Genomic DNA, 25,706 nt, shown 5'->3' with positions numbered 1-25,706 from the left:
TTGGAAATGACATTGAGGTGGACATGGATAGATACCTTCCCATGTCATTTCACCTTTTTTCTTATTATAGGCATCTCAACTTTATTCAAGTGGCAATTTGTCCAGCTTCCATGATGAATCATGATTTTTCCAAAGCAACCATATGAGTCCTGTTTCCTTTTCCCAAAAAATTGTATGTAGTTGGATATACCAATAACTTCTAGCCAATGGAATTTAACAGGAGTTCAGTTTTGGACATTTGGATAAAGAATTTGCTCTCCTCATCCTGGCCAGATAGCTCCTTTGTTAGAGGTCATCCTGGTTGCAGGTTTGATCTCTGGTCAGGGCACAATCAACCAATGAATGTATCAATCTGTGTAAGAATAAATCAATGTTTCCCTCTCTCTCTCTCTCCCTTCCCCATTCTCTAAAACCAATCAATAAATAAAACACTTTGCTCATTAATGAAAAACAAAAGTAGCATCAGGAAAAGATCCTTTCTTAAGACCATTTTCCTCTTCCTGGCATCAATGTGTGGAGAAAATCTGATACCAAGATTTGAGGTAGATATGTTTCAATTATCTAATGACTAACTTGAAAAGAAAGAATCATATGCTGAAATGTCAGAGTGAAGAAAAGCAGGAAATTGGGTTCTTTTTACTTCATGAACTGCTGACCTGAACCTGAGACAGAATTTATTGTGATTCTTGTTAAAAATAATGTGTCCTTGTAGTTTAAGCTGTTCTCTACAAATCAACACATCATGAATGATGCAATCCTTTCATCCAACCAAAATGTACCCGACAAGGGGCCACCTGGTTTGAAAGCCTCAGAAAAGATACTACCAAGGTCCTCATGTGTTCTAGGGAATATCTTCCTATGATATGTCACTGGCATTGTGACTATAACTCTTTGTTTCCATTCAGTGTGAATCAGATTGTGGCTAGATTACTTTTGGGAGCGGGGGAGGGTAGAAAATTAAAGTACATGAAAGGAAAGAGAGGCAGGAGGAGAGAGGGGAACTTGGGAAGGTTGAAAGGAATGAGAGAAAAGAGTGTGAAACAGCAGCATGTGGAGCCCTGTGGAGTGCAGAGGGTGCTGGGCGGGTTAGTAAATGCCAGGTTTCAGTAAGGCGACGAACAATCGTGACATCTTAAAGTTCTCGGCATGTAAAGCAAACTACAATTATTTACATGAGTTTTAGTGGGTCTTGCCACCTAGTGAAATTTGGAGGGAGAATTAAAAATGAACCAGCAACCGGATGGTACCATCAGCTAGAAAGCAGAATAGGAAGCCTCAGACTCTTCTGCACCAACTCAACCACAGTACATGGACCAATCCCTTTCGAGAGAACTTTAGAAACCAATTAAGAGGCTCTTGCATCCCAGGCAAACATGAAGTGAGCCATATCAGAACTGGTAGGAAAGTTTGTGGTGTTTACTCACCATAGTTCACCCTGTTGGTACACCACAGAGCAATTGGAAGGAAATTCCCTAGTTTTGATTGCTCTCTGGGAAAGAGAGAGAGAGAGAGAGAGAGAGAGAGAGAGAGAGAGAGAGAGAGAAAGGCTGAAACATGCACATGACATTCACATTTCAGGGGGCTGCGCACGGGAATTGTTTCTGTCTTGCCTGAATCTAAGCACTGATGGGGAAGGGAACGGGTGGAGGCCTCTGAGAACAGTGGCAGTGTCTGGAGTATCAATTAGTCACTCACTGTAGTCCCTCCCCCGGGAACTAGAGAAAAACCCCAACACCCGGTTTCTTCCTGAGAAAGGAATGAGTTAGAGTGTGCGTCCAATGTTTCAGACTCTACATTAAATTTTTATTAAGATGATGGATTTTATGCTGTTTGTGTTTTTACTGTAATTTAAAAAAAACCAATTGCTAAATGTACTTGCACTAATTTGAGTTTACATAAGATGCTGCTAAAAAACAAAAGAAAAAGTAAATAGTGGAGTCTACTTACTTTGTCAATATATATCTTGTTATTTTAGGGGATTTTTACTGAAGCAGAATGTATAAAGTCTCTTTTCGTTCTGATGACTCATTTTTTCTAGTTTATTTCTCATTTTTTTGAACTGCTAGTTAATTTACCTAAATTATTGACACCATATTTGACATTTTGTTAAATTCTTCATTAGCAGCTGGAACTCTTTCAGCTACATTTATGTGATGCCAAGCAGCTAGTAGATTTGGTTAATTTGTGACAACAGTCCATCTGGTTACTTTGGTGAATAGGTCCTTACTCAATTCTCTTCTATGCCTTCCCAGAATCATGATTATCCTGTGAGCATGAGTTAAAAATACAGCATCATTAGGAAACTTCCTGAAGGGACTTTTATACCAGTAAATGAGATAAGTTCCCTCTGTTTGGTGTTCTTTGATCCTAATTAACTTTTAGAACCAAAGTATGTTTGCAAAATCACTATTAGCTGACTGGGTTCAGGAGGGGTCTTTTTTGACTATTTGTCATTACTTCTGTTAGTTATGTTAACAATGGATTTTATACTTAGCTTTAGGTTTGTTGATCTTTTATTGCTTCAATATACTTTTCATGTGATAGTTTGTCAAATTTCTATATGATGTGCAACTTCTTCAGATTTAGGGTAAACTGCAGATTCAATTAAAATTCTAGTTCTCATTAAGAGAGTTGAAGAAAAAATCTGACAGTTCACCTTGCCTAAAATGTAATCATACTTAATTCATATACATCACCCATTCACTTTTACTTAATTTATCATTTTAGAATAATTTTGTTCATTATGAATAAGGAAGAAATTGCTCATTTAGCTTCATCAATAAGCAGTAAGCTTGTAAGCCAGATCTCTACCTGCTGAGCATAAGTAATAGTTGAACAAATACAAGTGGGTGCATTTTCTGTAACTCACATTTTGGAGACAGTTGCAGACACTTTTCCAGATGTGTAATCTTATCCTCTATTTAATGATGAGGTTTTTTTCAGATTTAGTGTTATCTTGTATTCTTTAGTCTTGATTTAAAGTTAATTTATAATGTTCTATTTTTCTCACATAATTTTGGTTTCTAAACACTAATATTAATAAATGAAAAAGAAATTAGAATGTGAAAATTACATATTGTATGCTATTAGTCTATGTTCACATAAGTGTCTCTACAGCCTTCTAGCTGCCAGCCAGGGTCTTCCTACATTCCACGCCAACCCCTGGTGGTCAGCACATGCCATAGCGAGCAGTCGAACTCCCCTTTGGATGAACTCCTGAGGGGATAATTTGCATATTAGCCTTTTATTATATAGGATGCAAAGAGAAACATGACTTTACAAAATGGTGCCTATGATCACTTATCACCACAGTTATTTTTTTTAATCTTGAATTCTTTTTTTTTTTAACTTAAATAAAACATGTCCTGATTCTCGCTCCCAACCTCCTGAGATGAATTATTGACCATAATCCAGAGTAGCAGTGTAGTGCTCCACTATAAATGGTGAGCCAGAGGCATGAGTTGTTGTAAGCATGGTCTCTGTAGGCAAAATAAATAACTCAGCAAATGCTGCTTTAAAGATTCTACTATGATATGTTCCAAAACCTGCACAAGCACAGAGAATAAAAATGTGAACAGTCACTCCTATTTGTTCATTCATCATGTGCCAGTACCTGGAAATGCCAATGTGTTATATTTTAATTCCATATACTATACTTATATTTTTTAGATGTACAAAGAATGATATTGTAATTAATAAATTATAAATGCATTTAAAGATTTTACTATAATCAAATTATAATAGTTTTTATCAACAGAAATAACTAAAAGTATAATGTCTGTTAAGTATAACTTCTTTTAAGTTTAGCTTTTATTAAATTCCTTTGACATTCTTTGCCTTATAGAAGGATCTACATACTTGAAATGTTTGGTAAGTCCTACTTCATATGCTTATCATTGAAAAAATTAGTTTTATATGGTCACCATGACGACACTGAAAGAAAGACAGGCTAGGCTGTTTTGTGCTTCTTCCATAATTGAGCATCCTATATAATAAAAGCCTAATATGCTAAGTGTCCAGTCATCCATTCAAAGTATAATATGCTAATGGTATGCTAAGGCTGCTCAACCGCTCGCTATGAAGTACATTGACCACCAGGGGCAGACGCTCCATCCAGTAGGTTAGCTTGCTGCTGGGGTCCGGCTGATTGGGACTGAGTGAGATAGGCCGGACATGCCCTGGAGCCCTCCCACAGTCCCTCCCCAGCTGGCCAACCTCTCCTATCCCTCCCCAACCCCGACTGTGCACCAGTGGGGTTCCTCCACCTGGCCTGTGCCCTCTCACAATCAGGACCCCTTGGGGGATGCCAGAGAGCCAGTTTCGGCCCAATTCTGCTCAACACAGGAGCTGCCCCCTGGTGGTCAGTGCTCTTTTACAGGGGGAGCACTGCTCAGCCAGAAGTCGGGCTCACATCTGGTGAGCACAGTGGCAGTGGCGGGAACCTATCCCGCCTCTGCAGCAGTGCTAAGGATGTCCAACTGACAGCTTAGGCTCGCTCCCCATCAGTCAGACACCCTCCAAGGCTCCCGGACTGCAAGAGGCCGCAGACCTGGCTGAGGGACCCCCAACCCCCGAGTGCACGAGTTTCGTGCACCGGGCCTCTAGTCAATGTATAATGGGAGCGGGTAAATAATATGGTTTTAAGGTCAGGGACATTGGGTTATGGAATCCTTGGGAGAGTTATAAGAGCAATAGTTATCAAATATTACCAATGCATATATAGAATGTGGTGATCCTCATGCCTTCTCCATTATTCTTTCTTTAACAGCCATTTATTTTATTTTTAAACTTTATTTTTATTATTGGCACCATTACAGATGTCCTCATTTCCCCCCTCCTTGCCCACCTCCCTCCAGCCCCTGCTGCCCACCCCCCTCTGGTCATAACAACATTATTTTCTGTGTCTATGGATTGTACATATATGTTCTTTGGCTAATTTCTTGATTTTCTCCTTTCTGATTCCCCTCCTTTATGGGCCTCATTAAATCCATATTACAATGTAAGATGAATTCATGTGCCCTAAAGTATTTTCTATTTGTTCAGGATGGACACCAAAAGAAAAAAAAAACAATGACCCTTGTGGTATTAATAAAGTATAAGGACACCTAAACTCACTGTAGTTATGTTCAGTCTCTGAGCTATATGAGTTGTGGACTGACATCAAATCCCAGAGGATTCTGTGCAATATAAAAGAGCTCATGAAAACAGGATGTAGATTATTGAAACTTTTTTTACATTAAAAATGTAATTTTTTCTATTTCAAATTTAATGTGTCTATTTTACAAAGGGGATAGAATTTAAATCTTAAAATTTGGGTAATGTAACACAAGAGAAAAACAGAAAAATCCAGTAATAATTATAATTGATGTTTACTGAGTATTTCATTAGGTGCCAGGGATTGTTCTGATATTTGGATTTCACCACTTATCCCTTAGAGCATTCTATGCCAATACTGTTTTTATCCAGGTGTTACAGATCGTTCCTAGAGAGTTTTAAGTGACTAGCCAAGGTGATACCCTAGTAATGTCCTTGATACCCACCCACTTGGCCTGTATTTATTGATTGTTTACTGGGAGTCAGGCATGGAGATATCAACATGAACATGTATTATTCAATTAATTTTTACATTAATTCTGTGGAGGTAGAAAGTAGTGTCTCCATTAGTTTAAGGCCATTAAAATAGGTTTACTAAAGTCACAGAGCTATTGCATATTGGAACCTGAATTAGAATCCAGTTCTGTCTGGCTCCATTTTCTCTCCCCCATTTCTTAAATGTGTGTGTGTGTGTGTGTGTGCGCGCGCGTGCGCATACAACATAAAAAAACCATTCCAACACAAAAAGCATTAATGTTTTCAGATATGTGTTTGAGAGGGGAATTTGGTACTTCATAAAAAGCTATCTTGAACAGTATCCCTAGCCAATCACACAGAACTATTATTTGACTATAGACTGTCCTTGTCCTTGTGTGTTTCTACAGTACATTCCTATTCCCATGAAAACCACACTATTCCAGTGCCAGTACATCATCATCTCTAGCTTCCCCACTGTGCACAGTACATGATTCAAAGTAGATGCTCTTAGGGGAGGAGGTTGCAGGACTGGGTAAAAAAAAAAAAGTGAAGGGATTCGGCAATACAAACAAACAAACAAAAACCCTCATAGACACACACAACCATATATTGATTACCAGAGGGTCAAGGGGGGGGATAAGTGGTGATATAAGGATACTTGACTTGGTGCAGTGAACACACAATATAATATACAGGTGATATGTTATAGACGTGTACACCTGAAACCTATAGGATTGTATTAACCAGTGGCACCCCAATAAATTCATTTTTTAAAAAGTAGATGGTCTTAGAAGCCCCAGTTGCCTAATGGATAAGGCATTGGCCTCCTAAACGTAGATGGTCTTGTTTACGCTTGGTGAGGAAAATGGTGGTGGCAGTATAAAAAATGATGAGTCAATTTCCATTGTGAACAACAAAAGGAGAAAAAGGAAAGATAAATGGAAATGAACTAAAAGTGAAATTGTGATTTGGAAGTATAGATAAATCTATATAATGAAGATATCAAAATCCTGGCCAGAGAGTTCAGAGAAGATACATAAAGATGGTCATAACAGTTATTATTTATCCAAATAAGTAGTAACTTGACAGTTGGCAGACAGGAGATTACTTAGGCACTGGTTAGCGTCTGAAAGATGATTCGGTAGGTGAGTTTGTTTGGGCTGAAGGCACTTTGGTGAAAACAGACAGTAAGGGAGGAGACAGTTAAGACTCAGAACAAATGCAGAAGTCATGGATGAAGTAGTAAGAGGATTACCAGGACAGTGATGAATAACAGAATCACAGCAGAAAGAATATGTGGACTTATATCATAACATGAATAATGATAGGGCCAGGGGAAAATAAGTCAACCAGAATGGGAAGAAAAAGGTTTGCAACTTGTATGTAGAAATTTAAAAAAGGAAGTTAAAACCTGGAGAACAAATAATGTTAGCTTCCAATTTGGGAAGAAGAAAGTTTAGTAAGCAAAATCAAAATGCAAAAGTTTGATATGTGACATTGTAGGATTTGGACACCCTGAGCACATGAATTCAGTTTATGACACTGTTTCATAGCATCTTTAACTTGAAATGTAGATTGAAATATAAGACTTTCTGTATCTTACAGCCTGTAACTATTGAGAAGTCAGGGCCATAGTATTCATTTTTTTCTCATTGGAGCCACATGATTTCTTTAAGAAACTACTAGTTGTACTGTTGATAGACATTCTAAGTGAACCAAAAATTTTTCCCAATAACAGGTCTCAATTGTTTGCAGCAATCAAACAGCTAGCTCCTGAAATCTCGTCTATATTTCATATGTCTGTTGAGGTCTCATTCAACTTGCTGCATCAAGTGGAAGCAACTTTCTAAAACAATAAGTTTATTTGTATTCTTAAATCTTTGTAGATTGTTTAATTCAATGTTTTTATCTTTTTTCTAAAATGACTTTCTTTAATATCATAACAACTGAAACATTTCTAAGGGCTTCCATTTCCTTTATAAATTCTGTAGTATATATCTCTCTATATAAAAGTGTAATATGCAAATCAACCAGACAGCAGAACGACTGGTTGGCTATGACACACACTGACCACCAGGGGGCAGATGCTCAACGCAGGAGCTGCCCCCAGCCCACAGGCCCTGATCACCTAATTGGGACCTGCTGGCCAACCACTCAGTCCTTCCCCCCAGCCGGCAGGCTCTGATAGCCCAATGGGGAACCAGGAACCAGGGGTGGTTGATGGCTGATATGGGTGGAGCCAAGGCCCTGATCGCCCTGCCAGTCATCCCACACACAAAGGGTGACCTGCAGCAGTGGTAGCAGGGGACGGGGCCAGCTGCCGGCAGCCAGGGAAAATCAGCTCTGATTGCAGGCCAGGCCTAGGGACCCTACCCATGCATGAATTTTGTGTACCTCTAGTCTAGATATAATAAACTACAATTATTTGACCAGTGACCATAAATTTAATAATGGTTTGTTTTTATGGGTGCTATTTACACTAATATCTCTAGTAATACTAACAAAGCAACAAGAAAGTGCTTGAGATAACAGGGTTTAGAGCCACCTTACTCAAAATATATAGTTCATAGACCAATAACAGTTATTCCCTAATCCAGAAACTTCGAGAATTTCTTCAAAATGTATAATATGAATTAAAGAAAAGTTGAATTTGTGCATGAATTTAAATGAAATTCATTTAAATGAATGAAAGTAAATTTTAAAATGTATGATATGAATTAACAGAATAATGAGTTATAGAAAAGACATTATTTTTTTCTGAATATATATGCAATGATGTGGAGGCAGAATTATTGAAAAGATAGCATCAGCACATTTTTCACCATCACCTAGCATGGTGATGCATAGCATAATAGCATATTTTAGTTACTATATAAATTCCAACTTTGTATGAATGGATACATGGATACTTGAAAGCAGATTTTTAAAATCCAAACCACTGTATATAGTTTTTTGTTTCACACAAAATGAACACTCATATGTTGAAACATGTGTAGTACTTTCCTGTCTTCAGAACCACCCATTCACCCTTTTCTCTAAATTCTGCATATATGTCTGGAGTGACAGAGAATTTACTTCATCTCTGTATAAAATTCCTTATTGAGAGCTGTGACTCAGTGAGAAAAATTAGGTAATTTAATGTTTTCCATAATTAGCCCAGCTAATTGCTGCTTCCCATAACCTTTATGTTCTAGGGCTCTTTCTCATATCACTCTCAGACTAAGGTGTCATTCAGAGATGTAGTATGAGTAAGCTCCAAGAAAAAGATACTTTTTTCCCCCTCAAAATCATATTCCAATCAATATCCTAATTATACACACATTTCAGTATCTAAGCAAAAGTGCATAAAGTTTATAGATACAATTTCTTATCTATATCTATACTAATAAAAGGGTAATATGCTAATTAGACCAAGAGATCAGACATCTTCCTACCATCTGACTTCCTTCCAGATAAAGCCATGGTGGTGGGGGCCGAGGCAGAGGCAGTTAGGGGCAATCAGGCCAGCAGGGGAGGGCAGTTGGGGGCCATGAGGCCAGCAGGGGAGGGTAGTTGGGGGCCATCAGGCCAGCAGGGGAGCGGTTGGACAGCAATCAAGCTGGTAGGCAGGCAAGTGGTTAGGAGCCAGCATTCCTGGATTGCAATAAGGATGTCCGACTGCTGGTTTAGCGGGATGGGGCCTAAACCAGCAGTCAGACATCCCCCGAGGGGTCCCAGATTGGAAAGGGTGCAGGACCCCCCCACACATGAATTTCATGCACTGGGCCTCTAGTATATATATAAAAGCCTAACTGACCGTTCAACTATTCTACCCTTTGACCAGTAGCTATGATGTGCACTGACGACCAGGGGGCAGACACTCAATGCATAGGCATGGAAACATGGAACAGACTGATGAATCTCAGAGGGAAAGGGGGATGGAGTAGGGCAGAAATAGATTAACCAAAGATCTTATATGCATACTAGAGGCCCAGTGCATGGATTCATGCACCAGTGGGGTCCCTTAGCCTGGTCTGCGGGGATTGGGCTGAAACCGGCGTGTGTATGGATTTGTGCACCGGTGGGGTCCCTCAGCCTGGCCTGAGGGGATCAGACCGAAACCAGCAGTCCAACATCCCCCGAGGGGTTACAGATTGAGAGAGGGTGCAGGCCAGGCTGTGCACCGGGCCTCCAGTTTATTAATACTAGACATGGACTTGGATATTCTATTAGGGGTATTTCTTAATCTTTGACCAGTAAAAATTTTAATATTCATTTTTATTAATTTTTAAGTTGCTGGAGCAAAGTTAGACATGCATGGAGCAAATACTCTCTTTTAAGAAGAGAACCAAAATGAAATATCTATATAACATTATACAATAGATCATATTTTGTGTTATAATGGAAAACAGAATGAAAAGGAACACCCACTTTAACAACTAAAAGTGCCAGGGTTGTTGATTTCTAATTTAAACTATGATATTTGCATTTTTTTAAGGAAAGGAAGCAAAAATTTGTAAAAAACAACAATTGTCTATTTTGTATAATTTCAAAGTAGAAATGTATGACTCTAGTATGGCAGGCTCAGTTATTAATAAATATTATTTAACCAAAAAATATGAAAGGAAAAGCAAGGAACTTGGCTATTAAAGGGAAAAATTGTCAAGGCTTGCAAAATTATTAGCTGGTGAAATGCCAACCTAAAAACAAGCCAACATAGTCTATATTGACAAGCCATCCCTTTAATAAATGCTCCATCATTCTAGGCACGTATCTATCTTTAATCATACATTTTGTTGTTGCTCTACATTTCAGTACACCACAGAATATTTCCTGATATAAGTTGCTTAGGCACATCAAATTTAAAAGTCTACAATGAAACTCATAATCTTCTCACCTCCACCCTGCCCCTCCTGCTGTGATTAATTTCTTCATCTCTGTTAATTGTCCAACATCTTCCCCAGAACAGATGCATCCTAGCCCATTTTCCTGAACACAATTTGGTATATCAAATTATGTCCTTTTTTTATTTCCAAGATCTATTCTAACAGAAACATTTGGCCTCAGCATATAATTAAAAGCTTAACAATACTAATAGTTGCTTCAAAAAACATCCCCTCTTTGTCCATGTGCAGCTATTTACATTCATTTGCATGCAATTCACTTTCATACCCATTCACTGGGGTATGAATATTACTTAGTCCACTGGGCAATTAATTAATACAATCTTTACATATTCGCTTATTAAAATGCACTGCGCAATGCCTATTTCCTTGGGAGTTCTCACTGAAGCCGTGGGGTGTGGATTTTGAACAGCTGCAGCCATTTATGCCATTGCTCTTGTTGCACAGAAGAGCCAGGTGGACGTTCATTTTTTTGTTTTCTCTCCTTGCCTTGAGTTGAAATTTTAAAAATCTCACTTTCTCTGACATGCTGTCCAAAAGGATGTTATCTTACCTTACTCAAGGGGAGCTCAAAAATTATGATATGTTTATCCATCACTGATTGCGAGTCAAATTGTAAGTATGGAATAAAGATCAGAATCTTCAGTGAAATTTTTAAAATAGCCAGTATTATAGTTTTGTTGTTGGATGACAGAGAATTTTATTAAGTTTTACTCTGTTAAAAGTTTAATTTTTTTTAGCTGATTTATGTTGTAAGCTCTATACCAAGTACTATTATGTTCATGAAGACAGTTCTAGGAGACAGGTACAGACAGGTATCTCAACCTGATACATGTCAAATCTGAAGCACAGAGAGGTTAAGTAACTTTCCCAAGGTTAAAGGATAGTGAAGCTGGAATTTTAGTTAGGTTTTTAAACTCCAAAATATATGATTTTTACCTCCATAAAATGTATTTTTGTTTGAAGAGAAATTTATAATACAAATAGTTTGATCATTTAAGAACCAGGCTTTCTTTTAAATTCCTTTCAGGAAACAATATTTTATACCATTCCATACTTTTAGCAGTGAGTTAAAGAATTTAATGTTTTTTGATCTAAGAAAAGTGAGATATATTTTATAGACAAAGGTGCATTTTTAGAAATTAATTAGATACTTTTTAAATAAAGGATTATTATACAGTATTATCAAAATTTATTTGAGTCATAGCCCTGGACAAGTCTAAAATTAGTAATAGTGGGAGAAGATATAAATAGTCTTTCCTTCCACTTATTCAGTTATTGTAACTAAGGTTGGAGTTAATAAGTGAAATATGATTTAACATTTTTTAGTAAAGTTAAGCATGTAGCAGATTCACTTATGTTCATCTATATATATAAAAGCCAAGTGACCAGAGCTACCAGTCACTATGACATGCACTGTGGTGGCCAACTGGCCTGATCAGGGCCCCGATTGACCCTCCAACCTCCTGTAGTCCTTCCCCCCCAGGCTGGCCCACCCTGATTGCCCCTCAATAGACCCCCCAAATTCAAATCGGGGGTGGGGCCAGCCAGCCAACCTCCCGTGTCCCCCCACCCCCCTCTCCCCCATCTGGGCAGGTGGCCGGACTCCACCTGTGCACAAATTCATGCACCAGGCCTCTAGTTAAATGTAAATTGCTATAAAATAGAAAGCAATATGGTTTGTAGCAGAGATTGGAGTTTTCCTAATTATAAGGTACCTATGCCCTAGCAGAAAGGTTTTCCTTCAGTCTTTAACTGAGGTGCAAACACATTTAATGTGGTCCATTCTATTATCTAAAAGGTCATTCGGTTGTTTTCAGTCTTCATTCAAGACACTCTCAGACACTAACTCTATTAGGGATGTGTGTGAGCAGAATGACATGAAGTACTACAGTGGAAGGAAGTACTCTGATTTACATATATTGAATTCTTTTTTTCTCTCCAAGATTAAATAATCAGGATAATTCTCTAATGTAAAAAACAAAATCTGAATTATGCAAATTTTATGCAATCAAGAAATCACTCAGTAACCATTTATTGGACACTTACTATATTCAGAATAGAGGCCCTGCCTTTAGAAAATAAAAAGTAAAATATAGGTTCTTTAAGATGACACAATTTTAGGAAAAATAAACTATATTAGATGGTGAAAAAATAAAAGTTGACAAAGTACTATAGGAAGAGGGGAGAGAAATGGCTAGAACAATTTGAGGGATACCAAGTTTAAAACAAGTCCAGATTTAATACCAAGTTTTAAAACAAGTCCAGATTTAAATCAAGGAACCATCATGTTAATTTTAAAATAAATTGTATCTATAGTAGCCATCAAATTGTCCTATAAAAATTTGAATAAGAATTCTTTAAAATAACAAAGCCCTGGAGAGTAACAGGCTCTTCCATTTCTAAGTAGCCAATAAAAATAAGAATGTTAAACTTGAATCTAACATGAAAAGAGACCAGTGTTGGCCAACATATAGAGTGACAGAGACACTCACCTTTGTTTATGAGAGTACAAACTGGCACTGCAACAGTGTATTGGAACTCTTTGGCAATTATATCATAACTAGAGGCCCGGTGCATGAAATTCGTGCACTGGGGATGGTTGGGGGGTCCCTTAGCCCAGCATGTGCCCTCTTGCAGTCCGGGACCCCTCCCTTGTTACTGCCCACATGCTTGCTGCTTCCTACCGCTTGGCTTGCTGCTCCTTAGTGCTGCCACGAAGGCCTTGGGTCTGCTAGGTGCCGGGCCTGCGGGTTTGTGTCTCTGATACCCCCGGCAGCCCCGGCACCAAGGTGGCAGGCCTTGGGGCTGCTGGGTACAGGCCCCCCCGTTGCATGTTTGTGTCTTCTATCAGGCCCCCAGCAGCCCCAGCACCACCTAAATAACTTAAGGGAAACTTTATTTAGTTTTCTTTTAAAAGCAATCTAGTTTAAAAATGAGTTGCAGTTAAGACAGAACAAAGAACATGGTACCTAAGAGTGAGATAGACTGACAGACGAAAGGCTGGGCACTGGTCAGGGGCTTACATGCCAACTGTTCTACACCTGGGAAATGATGTAAAATCGGTTTCTTTAGTTTTCTGCTTAATGGTCTTCTCCAGCACTGAGGTCAGAGGAGCCGCCTTCCAGCCTGTAGGCTGCTTCTCAGAGTCGAAAATTTCGCCATTGGCCTCTGCCTAGGACAGGACCTCTGAACCCCCAGGGTGCATAAACACACAGGGCTTCCATCAGGCTCTGCTGATCCCAGGCCAGGAGGCCTCTCGGCTCCGCTGATCCAGGCGGCTGGGAGGCCTCTCGGCTCCGCTGATCCCGGAGCCTGGAGGCCTCTCGGCTCCGCTGATCCCGGGGCCGGGAGGCCTCTCTGCTCTGGGGCTTCAGGGCTGTTTGGCTTCGCTCTACCACTTGGAGCCTGAGTATGCAGATTAACCGCCATCTTTTAGCTTCTATAATTGAAACATTGTATCTTTTGGAGCTGTTGCTTCAGGAGCTCAGAGCCCTGCAGCTGCAGGCGGGAACCTTGGTTTCCTCTATCGCTGGGGCAACCAAGCATCCTGTTCTCAGCTGCCTGGCTGCCTGCTGCCATCTTGGCTGACAGTTAATTTGCATATACTCATTGATTAGCCAATGAAAAGGGTAGCGGTCATACGCTAATTACCATGTTTCTCTTTTATTAGTGTAGATGGTGGTCATATATACAGTCTATGATAGCAATTTCAGTCTAAGATATACAACTAACAGAGACCTACACATACTAGTATATCTGTCAAAGACATATAGAAGAATGTTAATAACAGCCTTGCTTACAACAGCCCTGAATTAGAACCAACCAAAATGTCCATCAATAGTAGATAAATGGTAATCTAATCTATATCAAAATAATGTACAGCAATGAAAATTATAGTATCTACACATACAACATGGATGATCTCACAAACATAATGGTGAGTAATCTAATAATATTTTATTTCTTGGTCTTCAAACAAGTGTCTGTATAATTTGTCTAGTGATATATTTATGGTTTTTATACTTTTCTACATGTGATACTTCAATAAAAAGTATATTAAAAGAAACAAGAACAGTAGCAACAACAATAAAGCCCATTAACTACAAGAGACAATTATGCAAATTGACCTTTTTAAAATAAATACATTGGAACTATCTTCTCTCACTCTGTGGCATATATTTTTATTTTAAATATTTTTGATTGGTTAGTTTTATTAGGTGGCTTTATCGCTGTTAAATCTGTCTGCCGTGTTTCTAGTTGAAATAATTTTAAGTTCTACAATTTCCCTTTGAACATTTTTTCAATTCTTATTAATATTTTACATAATATTATGCAAATACTTGAACTTAGTCTAATTATTTAAAAAAATTCAGAAAGCTTTCTTCTTCTTTTTTTATATAGACTTTTTGTCATGTATATTGCCATCTTGTATGCCTGATGATTTTTTATTAAATGAGTGACATTTTGCATGAAAACTTGTAGAAATCATTTCATGGTCTTGATAGTTATCTTTTTCCATAGAATTTGCCTTTGCTTTGGCAGATAGTTTTGGGGCAGAAAAACCTCAATCCAGTCAGTAAATGAAGGCATTCGAAGCCAGGTTTCATTCTTTAGGAGACCTTGTCTCCTTCAGGTTTATTCCTACTAGAGTTAGCAGAAGGCCAAGGTTGCTGACTTATCTCCAGTGTTACCTCTGTTCAGCAAGACTACTCAAGTTCCAACTCAGCTACTACGTTCCTGTTGCTTTTTCTTCTCGGTCCTTAGCTGGTGCTTGCAAATTGCCAACAGCTTTGAGAAGAGAAGGGGTGCTGGTTGTCCATTTCCCCAGGATATTGACCCTCAAGTCCTCACTGCCTTGGCAGCTTTCCAATGCCCTGAAGAGATGTGTGGCACTTCTGGTTGTTTTAGGTGGGAGGTTTGCTCTGCAGCAAGGTTATTTGCCATTGCAAGAAATGCTAACACTTTGTAATAATAAAACCAATGTACCCTTCAGTACTATAATATTTAGGACTTCAGGGAAAAATTAGCCCTTCTTGAATATTTGCCAACTAAGAATATGTGTGACTGAAATTGCAGAGTTCTATAAATATGAATTTTTCTCTTCTTACTGAAACTCTACTCTTATCTACTAAACTGGCTTTAATTACTATCTTTATTCTGATGAACCCCCAATATTTATCTATATCCGAAATGTATCTCCTAAATATAGATCCATTAATCCAAATGCCAAATTGATACTGACAGTAGGATAACTCACAAGTGTTTCAAACTCATGTATACAAAATGGAATTCCTCGTCTTCTACCTTTTTACAAAGGAAGCCACCTCATTCTCCTTTGCTCCATAGGTCAGGAAGCAACATGATCTTCTCCCCAAATGCCAAGCAATATACCTGGTAACCAGCCTCGGTTCTTCATGTCCCCTTACCCTCACATGTAATTCCTCACTGAGGCCTCATATTGCAACCTCATTATTATTTCTTGAATTCATTCATTTTCCGCCTTTCTTTTGTCAGCACCTTGTTTCCTTGGAATTATAAAACACTCTAAAAATTGACCCCCCTGTTTCCAGTTCAAGTGTATGTATAATATTCACATTCCCCATAAGTCATCTTTGAAAAATAAAATTAGGATCTTGTAACTTCCTTGCTTAAAAGCCTTCAGTGATTCTTCATAACCTGCAGGACAATGCCCAAGTGGGTTAACATGGTATAAATACATTTCATGATTCATGAGTTGAATATGAAATAAAGATTGAACCTCTAGAAGGTTAAAAAAAATATGTAGTTATAAATTTTGATATGGAGAGGAAGAGAGAACACAAAACAGACTTACCATTTTGGAAATTAGTCTCCTAGAGATAAGAATTGAAGTTGTGAGAGTAAATAATAGAGAAAAGAGTGCATAGAAGAAAAAAGGTAAGAGGTGAGAGAGGTAATGCATTTCCTTATGGAAGAACAAAAATAAGTACATTGTGTCCTGACCAGTGTTGCTCAGTGGTTAGAATGTGGGCCCCACACACCAAAGTGTCACAGGTTCGATTCCCAGTCAAGGGCACGTACCACGGTTGGAGGTTTGATCCCCAGCCCAGGTCGGTATGCGTGCAGGCAACCATCCAACAGGAAGAAAAACCGAAGTCAAATGTCATAAGATAGGCTGCATTTTGTTAATTGGTACAAAGGGGCCAAGGATGAGGACTGACCATATGTCTCTGAGCAGCTCTGAGGACGGGGAGAGACCTAGATGCAGCTCTGAGAGGCTGCACTGGGGACAAGTACTTGTAGTGACTTACCTGTAAAGAATAAAAGACAAGGGAATCAGGAAATTCCTCTGTAAATAAATCTTACTGCAATGACATTACAGCTACTAGATGGAGCCATCAATAGAACTGCAGATTCTAAGACCCCGGGGCCTTGCACTCCCCTAAACTTCTCCGCAGACCCGCCTTAACTAGGAATACCTATTAATAACAGCACCGTTTTGGTCTTTGACAGCTCCTTCCTGTACAGAAGCCTCAGTACCAAGGAGGTTGAGCCCCTCCCTGGGAGGAATCATGCCACTCACAGACAGGTGAAGAGTCACCCCTAGTTTTCCGCTTTCCCCACTGTGTTTTTCCTCTCTGAAAAAAATTTTTTTGGATTTGATTTCCATAAATTATCTCCTCTGTGTTTCCGTTTTATAACATTCTTCTATGCACAGTGTCTCCCTGCCCATCTGTGTGTGTGAAGAGACTGTTTTCCTAAATCCCTTTCCAGATGAATTGTTAATTGTGGTGTCTTAATTATTCCCCACACTGCCTCGCTGATATCAACACCACAGTGACATCAGCTAGGCTCCATGCGATTTCCCACCCACATTAACATAATGAGCAGGTGCCGATGAAAACATATTTGTCAAATTATAGACTTTCATATTTTCTCGGGGAAACAAAAACTGAAGTGCATTTTAGACATATTGTTGTGTATGCATTTATAATCACTTTTCCAAAAGTTTGCTTTCTGTTGCTATTAGATAACCTTTTGGGTGGCATATTTCACTCTACAGATGTGATTCTTGGCAGTTGCCCATCTGTCAGACTTTGGAAAACAAACAAAAAAAGAGAAGTGGCACATTTGCCTGCTGTTCTTCTGAGTGCAGACAGAGAGATTTATAGATAGCCTTGCCAAGGTGTGGAGGTGGAGAAAGGCATATTGGCCCAGGAAGAGAAGGACACAATACTAAAATTAGGAAGGAGGGCCAATGCCACAGTGTGGGGTGCAAAGAGAGTGAGAAAGGCGGGAGGGGCCGAGGGGTGGATCTTAGGATTTCATGCAGAGTTTGTAATACCTTTGTAGGACTCCGAGTCAACTGCCTTGTTTCTAAAGTCTACATTCTGTATTGTTTCTGGATGACTTTTTGTCTCCTGCTTTCTTATGGGAGTTAAGTTTAGGCTATTTTCCATGTGTATTCAATTGCTTTATTTGTTATTTTTCAGTAAGGAAAACTGTTTTATTTCACCTTACCTCATTCATTTGTATTTACTTGAGAAGATGGTGCCCATTTTATCCTTTGTAAAAATTTATTTTTGGTCTAAAAAAATCTCACTTGGAAAAAATATATTCATTTCCTCATTATAAAGAATATTGCAATTTACTTGCTGTTTAGAACTCATCCCTGAAGTGACAAAGTAAGCAGTTTCAAAGGCTTTCACTGACACGGTGTGGCAAAGTGTGGAACTACAGTATTTTTCTAAAGATATTTCCTGACAGGTTTATTTATCATTTTATATGTATGTAATATAACAAATAACAATCAAGGACTTATCTTACATATCTACATGCATGTATTTATAGGTTAAGTTTTAAAAACCTGAGAAACTGGACAATCTTTTATTAGCATATCTAAATTATATCATAACCTACAAATAATTAAAATTATATATAAAAATCATGCAGTTACTTTTTTTGCAGTTACTTTTTTAACACTGCCATTAATATTGTGGAACTACAGTATTTTTGAAACATTGTGTTTTCATTAACTCTTTTAGCTGTTTGTGAATTTTAAAAATTCATAAAATGAGTAATTAAGATTGCTCTTTGGCATTTCCATTCTGTGTTTAACATTAATGAGAGACATCATTATAGTTCAAAATTTTCTTTTCAATTTTATAGCATCCTTTTTAATTGAAGTTGATTTTTAAATTTTGATAAATTATACATAACTGAAAATTTGCTACTTTCACTATTTCTAATTGTACAGTTCCACGATACTAAGTACATTCAAATTGTTGGACAACCATCCCCACTATACATTTCCAGAACTTTTTTCATCTTGTAAAACTGAACCTTTGGTCACCTTAAACAATAATACCTTAACCCCTCTTCCTCCCAGCCCCCTGGCAACCACCGTTCTTCTTTCTATAGTAATGAATTTGACTCAGTGCATAACATAAGTAGAACTAAACAATCATTACCCTTTTGTGTCTGGCTTATTTCACTTAGTATAACATCTAAACCTTGTTTTAATGTTACAATATTAAATAAATTTGAAAATGCTTAAAATAAAATTGATATACTTAATACAGATCTTTCCAAGATGCTCAGTAACACACACTATACCATGCTTAATTACCTCTTGATATCACAAAATCGATTATTATTTGACATTTCAAGACATATGTGTATGTTTAATAAGAGTTGCAATCTCACCTCTGAAGTTTACATGTTTTTAATTGTCATATCACCAACAGATTGACAGTATGTCACCTTACATAGTGTGAGTTTAAATTTTTCCAAGTACAGACGTCAATTTGAGAGAGAAACATTTTCCATATCTGGGTCTGATAGATATTAAACTACAAGGAAACAGTTTGTTATAAGCGTAGAATAAAATGGCAACGGTGTTTTTAAACTAATATTTCCTTTTACTATTTGCAAGTCAATTAAACCTTTGACCCATACAATGATTAAGGTTATATTATTTTTTAAATCCCTCTTTGCATCACAAGCTGCAGATGCTCCCATACATCTTGAGCCACCTTTCCCTCTGTTAGTCTGTGGAGAAAAGATGGGTGATATATATATACAATCAGATTCTTACAGAAGGAGAGAAGGTAACCTTACAGAAGGGCAAGAGAGGGGGGAATAAACAGATTTTTATCTTCTTGGCACCTCTGCATCTCAAAAAATCTCTACTGTAATAAAGTCTGTGCTAGAGCTGGAGTGTCATTGACTGCATTCTTGCCTTCAACAATGGCCTTTCATCCCTGTGTTCTCAACTATTCCTCTTTTGTTCGTGGTTAATGAGGGCAGCCTTTCCAGTTCAAACTCACTACAAATGGACTGGAATATTGATGGATCATGATCATTCAGAAAACTGGTTTTAAAAGCAATGCCAAGTTCATGTCTTGGGACCTACCAAAGCTCATCAGAATGTAGTGTATGGAGAGCTGTGAGCCAAGAGAATAATTGCCATTCAACTACATTATGTCAGCTGTCAGAGTTTACTCAAAGAGGAGTGAAGAATATAAATGCTTTCTTCAGCTAGTGGGCTTTTCTCTCCCTTTAAGGCAGAGAAATGGGTAAATGTACTCATTAGTTTTAAGGTTTAGGAGTAATTCTCTGAGGCTTGGTGCTCTGTTCTCCTAGCTCAGCAGGGCAGTGGCCCTGACCTGATGAGTTGCAAACTTACTCTAGAGCAGTGGCCCCCTGTTTGGAAATAGAGTCACTGCAGATGAAATTAGTTCAGATGAAATCCTACTGGAGTGGAGTGGGTCCCTAATCCAATAGGACTGGTGTCCTGTTAAGAAGACAGCCGTGTGAAGGTGGAGACACAGAAGAATGCCATGTGATGGTGAGGGTAGAGATCGGGGTTATGCAGCTGCATGCTGAGCAATGCCAAAGCTTGCCAGCAAACAACCAGAGGCTAGGAGACAGTCCAAGCATTTCTCTGCAGGTTTCAGAGGGAGCATGCCCGGTTGACTCCTTGATTTTGGGTTTCTAGCCTCCAGAGCTGTGAGACAATACACTTCTGTTGTTTTAAGAGACCCCATTTATTGTACTCTGTGATGGCAGCCCTAGGAAACTAGTAAAGTTATGACATAGAAAAAAAAACCAGTTTCCCACTATTAAAAATGTTCAAGCCGGATAGATCAGGCAGATAACTGAGGTGACTTATGCATCAAATGGCAAGTTATATTGAATGGTCTCTGTTGAAGTCTTGTCAAATAGATGTTGGCCACTTCTTTTTCATCTTCTGCTTCAATAGAGGGCATCATATAATGGCATAACATGGCAGGTACGAGTTAAACCTAATCTCTAGCACTTATAGCTAGATGTCCTTAGGTAGGTTTCATAAGTTCTCTAGCCTCAGTTAAATATGAATATTAATAGTCATCACTTCATAGTGTTTTTATGAGGTTTAAACTAGTTAGTAACTTAAACTGCTTAGAAGAGTGCATGGCAATAGAAAGTAATATAAAAGTGTTGGTTGGGAAAAAAAAAAAAACGCTTGCTTTTATATTGGTTAAACAGAATGCATTAACACTTTCTTTCCATCACTGCTATTTCTCTCCTGCAAAATATGGAGAATTAAGAGAACTGGGAGGGGGGGGGTCAATCGGGGAAAAGGAGACATATTTAATACTTTAAACAATAAAAAAATAAAAAAGAGAGAACTAGAACTGCTTTCTTTTAAAATATTGTGGGGTTTGGGTTTTGTTTTGTTTTTTTGGTCGATTTAAAATTGTACCACTTGGACCATTTATTAACCAAGTATCAGTGGCATGATGCTTTTGACAATTTCCTTATGACAAGGCTTGCTAATGTGTTAGTCCATGCTAGGAGTGCAAGAGAGAGAGAGAGAGAGGAAGGGAGAGAGAGAGAGAGAGAGAGAGAGAGAGAGAGATTCAAGTGTTTCTGAGAAACAAATAATTCTGCAGCATCATTTTCAGATAATAAAAAACTACAGTTCACCTTAATGAAGTTCACCTGAGTTTGTGGGTCCTAGGGTAACGGAGTTAGATAAAGATGTGAAGTTTTTTGCAAAATTAAACCCTGGGAAAAGTAACCCTATTAAATTAGCATCTGTTGGTGACTGAAGGGTAATTTCAGCTTCCGGAACTAGTGAAAGCATTTTTCAGTATATGACACACTTAATAAATGATACATAATTGTCAAAAAGAAATCATCACTCAGTGCCTTAAATTTAACAAAATGTGCTTTTGTTTCTTCACTATATAAGGTTACTAATCACTGCATCATTTGGGTGCATCGGAGACAGTTCTGGCAGGTTAATGATACCCCAGACAAATTCACAGTTACTTTCCGTGAAACAAACCATCAATAAATGTGGTAGCAGTGCTTGCAACTATATAATTCTGAAGTCGGTGATTATGTAACTGTTGGATATACAGACAGAGGGAGGGCAGAGGATCAAGGACTGGCTATTCCTTCCATAAAGAGCAAGTCAGTGAGATAGCGCAGCTCTTAAACATAAGTGTACACTGAAAGGCAATGAGGCAGGCTCAGCTGTGAAAGCCTGAAAAGTATGTTTGAGTTAAGGTGATGTTTAGAGGCCATGAAGAGTAATAGAAAGAAGGATTGCATTTCTAGAATTTATACGGGCTTTGTTATAACTTCTTCATTTTCCCCAAAGAAGGTGACCAGTGTGGTGAAAGGTCAGCTCTTCGCTTGGTGTTTCATTCCAGTTCTTCTGCTTTATGCGCCATTTGTCCTTAGACAAGTTCCACGAATTCCCTGTGTCTCAATTACCTCATGTTGGTCATGATGTCCTCTCTTTGGGATTGTTATCCAAATTCAATGACCTCAGCATAAAACCATCTCACTCAGTGTTTGGCAATAACAGGAGCTAAATAATTGTTGACTTTTGTCTTTGAAGCCTCTTTATTGAAGTTCCAGACACAGCATTTGAGATCAGATAAGGGTAAACATCACGGATGAGGCAAACACTGCAGTTCACTGGAAATAGCTAGCTCCTAATTCAACTCAATTCAGTAAATATTCCTTGAATATCTACTACATGTTGAGCACTGAGGGAACATCAAAAAAAAAGTCAAAGGTTGTTCTATAACTTCTGGGAATCATAATTCAACATGAAGTAAAAGTTACACAGCTCTTTGATCCACTGAGAATTGTCTTGCAAGGCAAGTGAATTGATTTTAAGTATATATTCAGCATTCACACAGATTGATGAATTCAATGAAATTCAGCACAACCTTAAATTATCTTTCCTTTGCAATATTTATTTGTGGACTTTATAAGAATATTAATTAGCTTGACAGTGTTTCCTCATGAGTATCTATTTTGTTTCTTTGTTTAGTTTACTGTCTTATTCTCTCTGGGCTACTATAACAGAATACCATCATCTGGATGGTTTACAAATATAGAAATTTATTTCTCACAGTTCCAGAGGCTGGGAAATCCAAGATCAAAGTGTTGGCACATTCGAACCTGGTGAACGACCACTTCCTAATCTACAGACAATAGACTTTTTGCTGAGTCCTTACAAGTAGTCAGAGATAAGGACACTAATGCCATTCCCGAGGGCTCCATGCTTATGACGTAATCACCACCCAAAGGCCCACCTCCTAATACCATGACGTTGAGGGTTAGGATGTAAACATATGAATTCTGGGAGGACACAAGCATTCAGTCCATAATAGTTACTATTCCTTTTTCTTTCCAAATTAGTGTGTGTGGCAGTGTGGAAGAACCACCACATGAGGACGGTGACCAACTACTTCATAGTCAACCTTTCTCTGGCTGACGTGCTCGTGACCATCACCTGCCTTCCAGCCACACTGGTTGTGGACATCACTGAGACCTGGTTCTTTGGAAAGTCCCTCTGTAAAGTGATTCCTTACTTACAGGTAATTGTTTTTGATACATTTTTGGTTCAAACACAGAGCTACGGAAAAATTACTTTCAATTATAGTCATAGTGCTCTATTGACTAGTTAGCTAAGAAAGTAATATACTTGCCCAAGGAATTGACAGATAAGGAAAACAAAGGAATCAGCAAACTTAAGGAAAGAAATACTTGAGACTTTCTATGTAAACAAGTTAAGTTCTGGGTTAAAATAAAGTAACAGAATCCTCAAATCATTATTAGATGCTGCTTAAACTTTTTACTTCTTTCGCCTCTAATTTTCTGATGATAAAATAAAGAATATGAACAAAGTAATGATTGAAATTCTCCCAGTCCAAATGATAGACAGCTATCTGTTTTTATAAGTGGTTGCATTTCATGCAGAGAAATTAGGAACCATGTGATCAAAGCAGTACAGTAAACAGGTTTTAGTGTAGGTTCTGAATAAAACCACCAGGTTTGGAATATCTGTTCTGGAATATCTGTTCTGCCATTCACCAACTATATGCTATCAAGCCAGATACATAAGCTCTTTGTGGTTCACTGATTTAAAAAGGATAATAATTTTAATTATAACTATAGTCTATGGTTGTTGTTAGTCTACTTACATAAATTTATATAAATCACTTGGCATAGTGATTACCCTTTGGAGGATATTATAAAGACTTAGTATGTTCTCAGTAACTATCAGTCATCATCATCATCATCGTCACCATCATCATCATTAGTTGCTTTATTGTTCAGTAGTAAAAGCAGCTTTCCCACGATTAATTGCCCTACAAGAAGATAAGAACAAATACTTTCAGAGAGTACATTTTAAATGATATTCTGATAGCTCTAAATCTTTAACAAAAAAAAATTCCTAAGCTAGGGGCCACAGCCATAATACTCAAAGACATGGATGCCCTTTAGCAATTGGGCTGTGAGTAAAATGCGGGCCATTCTCTTTGTGTCCCCAAACCCCATACCCATATCCATCCTCCACCATCTCAGTTTGTACTCCATCCAGTCTCCCAGAGGGTGATCATAGTATTTGGAAAAAACAAAAATGTGCTCCTAATTATTAAAAAAAAATTCTCATAAGCAAAACAAGCAAAAATATTAATGTAGATACAGACCTTACACCCGTCAGAAAAAGTAGTTCAAGATGTATCATAGATCTGAATGCAAAATACAAAACCATAAAACTCCTAGAAGATAATATAAAAGAAAACTTACATGACCTTCAGTATGTTGATGATTTTTTAGATACAACACCAAAAGCATTATATTTGAAAGAAACAACTGATAAGCTGACTTTTTCAAAATTTAAAATTTCTGCTTTGTAAAAGACAATGAAAAGACAAGCTACAGATAGAAAAAAGTTTTGCAAAAAGATAAACATAATAAAGTACTGCTATGTAAAGTTAAGGGAACTCTTAAAACTAATTAATAAGGAAATAAACACTCCAATTAAAAATAGGCCAAAGACCTTAATGAACACCACACCAAAGAAGTTATACAGATGGCAGTTATACAGATGCTCATCTTCATATGTCATCAGCGAAATGCAAATTAAAACAACAATGAAATATCGCTACACAACTGTTATAATGGACAGATTCTGGAACGCTAGCACCACCAAATGCTGGTGACAATGTGGAGTAATGCTAACTCTTACCCATTGCCGCTGCTGGGAATGCAAAATGGTACAACCACTTTGGAAGATGGTTTGGCGGTTTGTTGCACAATTAAACATAGTCTCACCAAATTATCCAGCAATTGAACTCCTTGGTATTTCCCAAAAGAATTGAAAACATATGACCACACAAAAACTTGCACACTAATTTGTATAGCAGCTTTATTTATAATTATCAAAACTTGGAAGTCACCAAGGTGTCCTTCAGTAGATGAATGAATAAATTGTGGTACATACAGACAATAGAATGTCATTCAGCACTAAAAAGAAATGAACTATCAAGCCATGAAAATATAAAGATAATCCTTATTACTAAATGAAAGAAGACAGTCTAAGGAGACTAACTATATTCTGTATAATTCCAATACTATGGCATTCTGAAAAAGGCCATTATGGAGAAAGTAAAAAGATCTGAAGTTGTCAAGGATGGGAAAGGTGGAATAGGCAGAACACAGGATTTTTAAGGCAGTGCAATCTATATATATAAAAAGCCAGCGACGGTAATGCCAGAATGACTGGAATGACCAGTCGCTATGACGCCCACTGTGGCCAGCGAACCAGCCTGATCTGAGGGTGGGGCCGGCTGGCCAACCTCCCTCGGCCCCTCCCCTCAGCCAGCCCCACCCCTGATCGTACCCCCCCCACCCCAATAGGGGGCAGGGCTGGCCAGCCAACCTCCTGCAGCCCCTCCCCAAGCCGGTCCTGCC

The 25,706-nt window shown here is 38.2% G+C and overlaps 1 protein-coding gene across 1 annotated transcript in view; it reads left to right on the top strand.

Annotated features, from left to right (window-relative positions):
* HCRTR2 (hypocretin receptor 2) overlaps positions 1-25,706 on the top strand; it is a 94,534-nt gene that overhangs the window by 41,918 nt on the left and 26,910 nt on the right. Inside the window, exon 2 of the mRNA XM_070419343.1 lies at positions 23,145-23,323. Coding sequence (XP_070275444.1) covers positions 23,145-23,323 — 179 coding nt within the window. The remainder of the gene's footprint in view (positions 1-23,144; positions 23,324-25,706) is intronic.

The sequence above is a fragment of the Myotis yumanensis genome, unplaced genomic scaffold (assembly GCF_028538775.1).
Source record: "Myotis yumanensis isolate MYYU_CA2020_CCGP unplaced genomic scaffold, mMyoYum1.0.hap1 SCAF_6, whole genome shotgun sequence".
Lineage (NCBI taxonomy): Eukaryota > Metazoa > Chordata > Mammalia > Chiroptera > Vespertilionidae > Myotis > Myotis yumanensis.
This window is presented reverse-complemented; position numbering and strand designations above follow the sequence as displayed.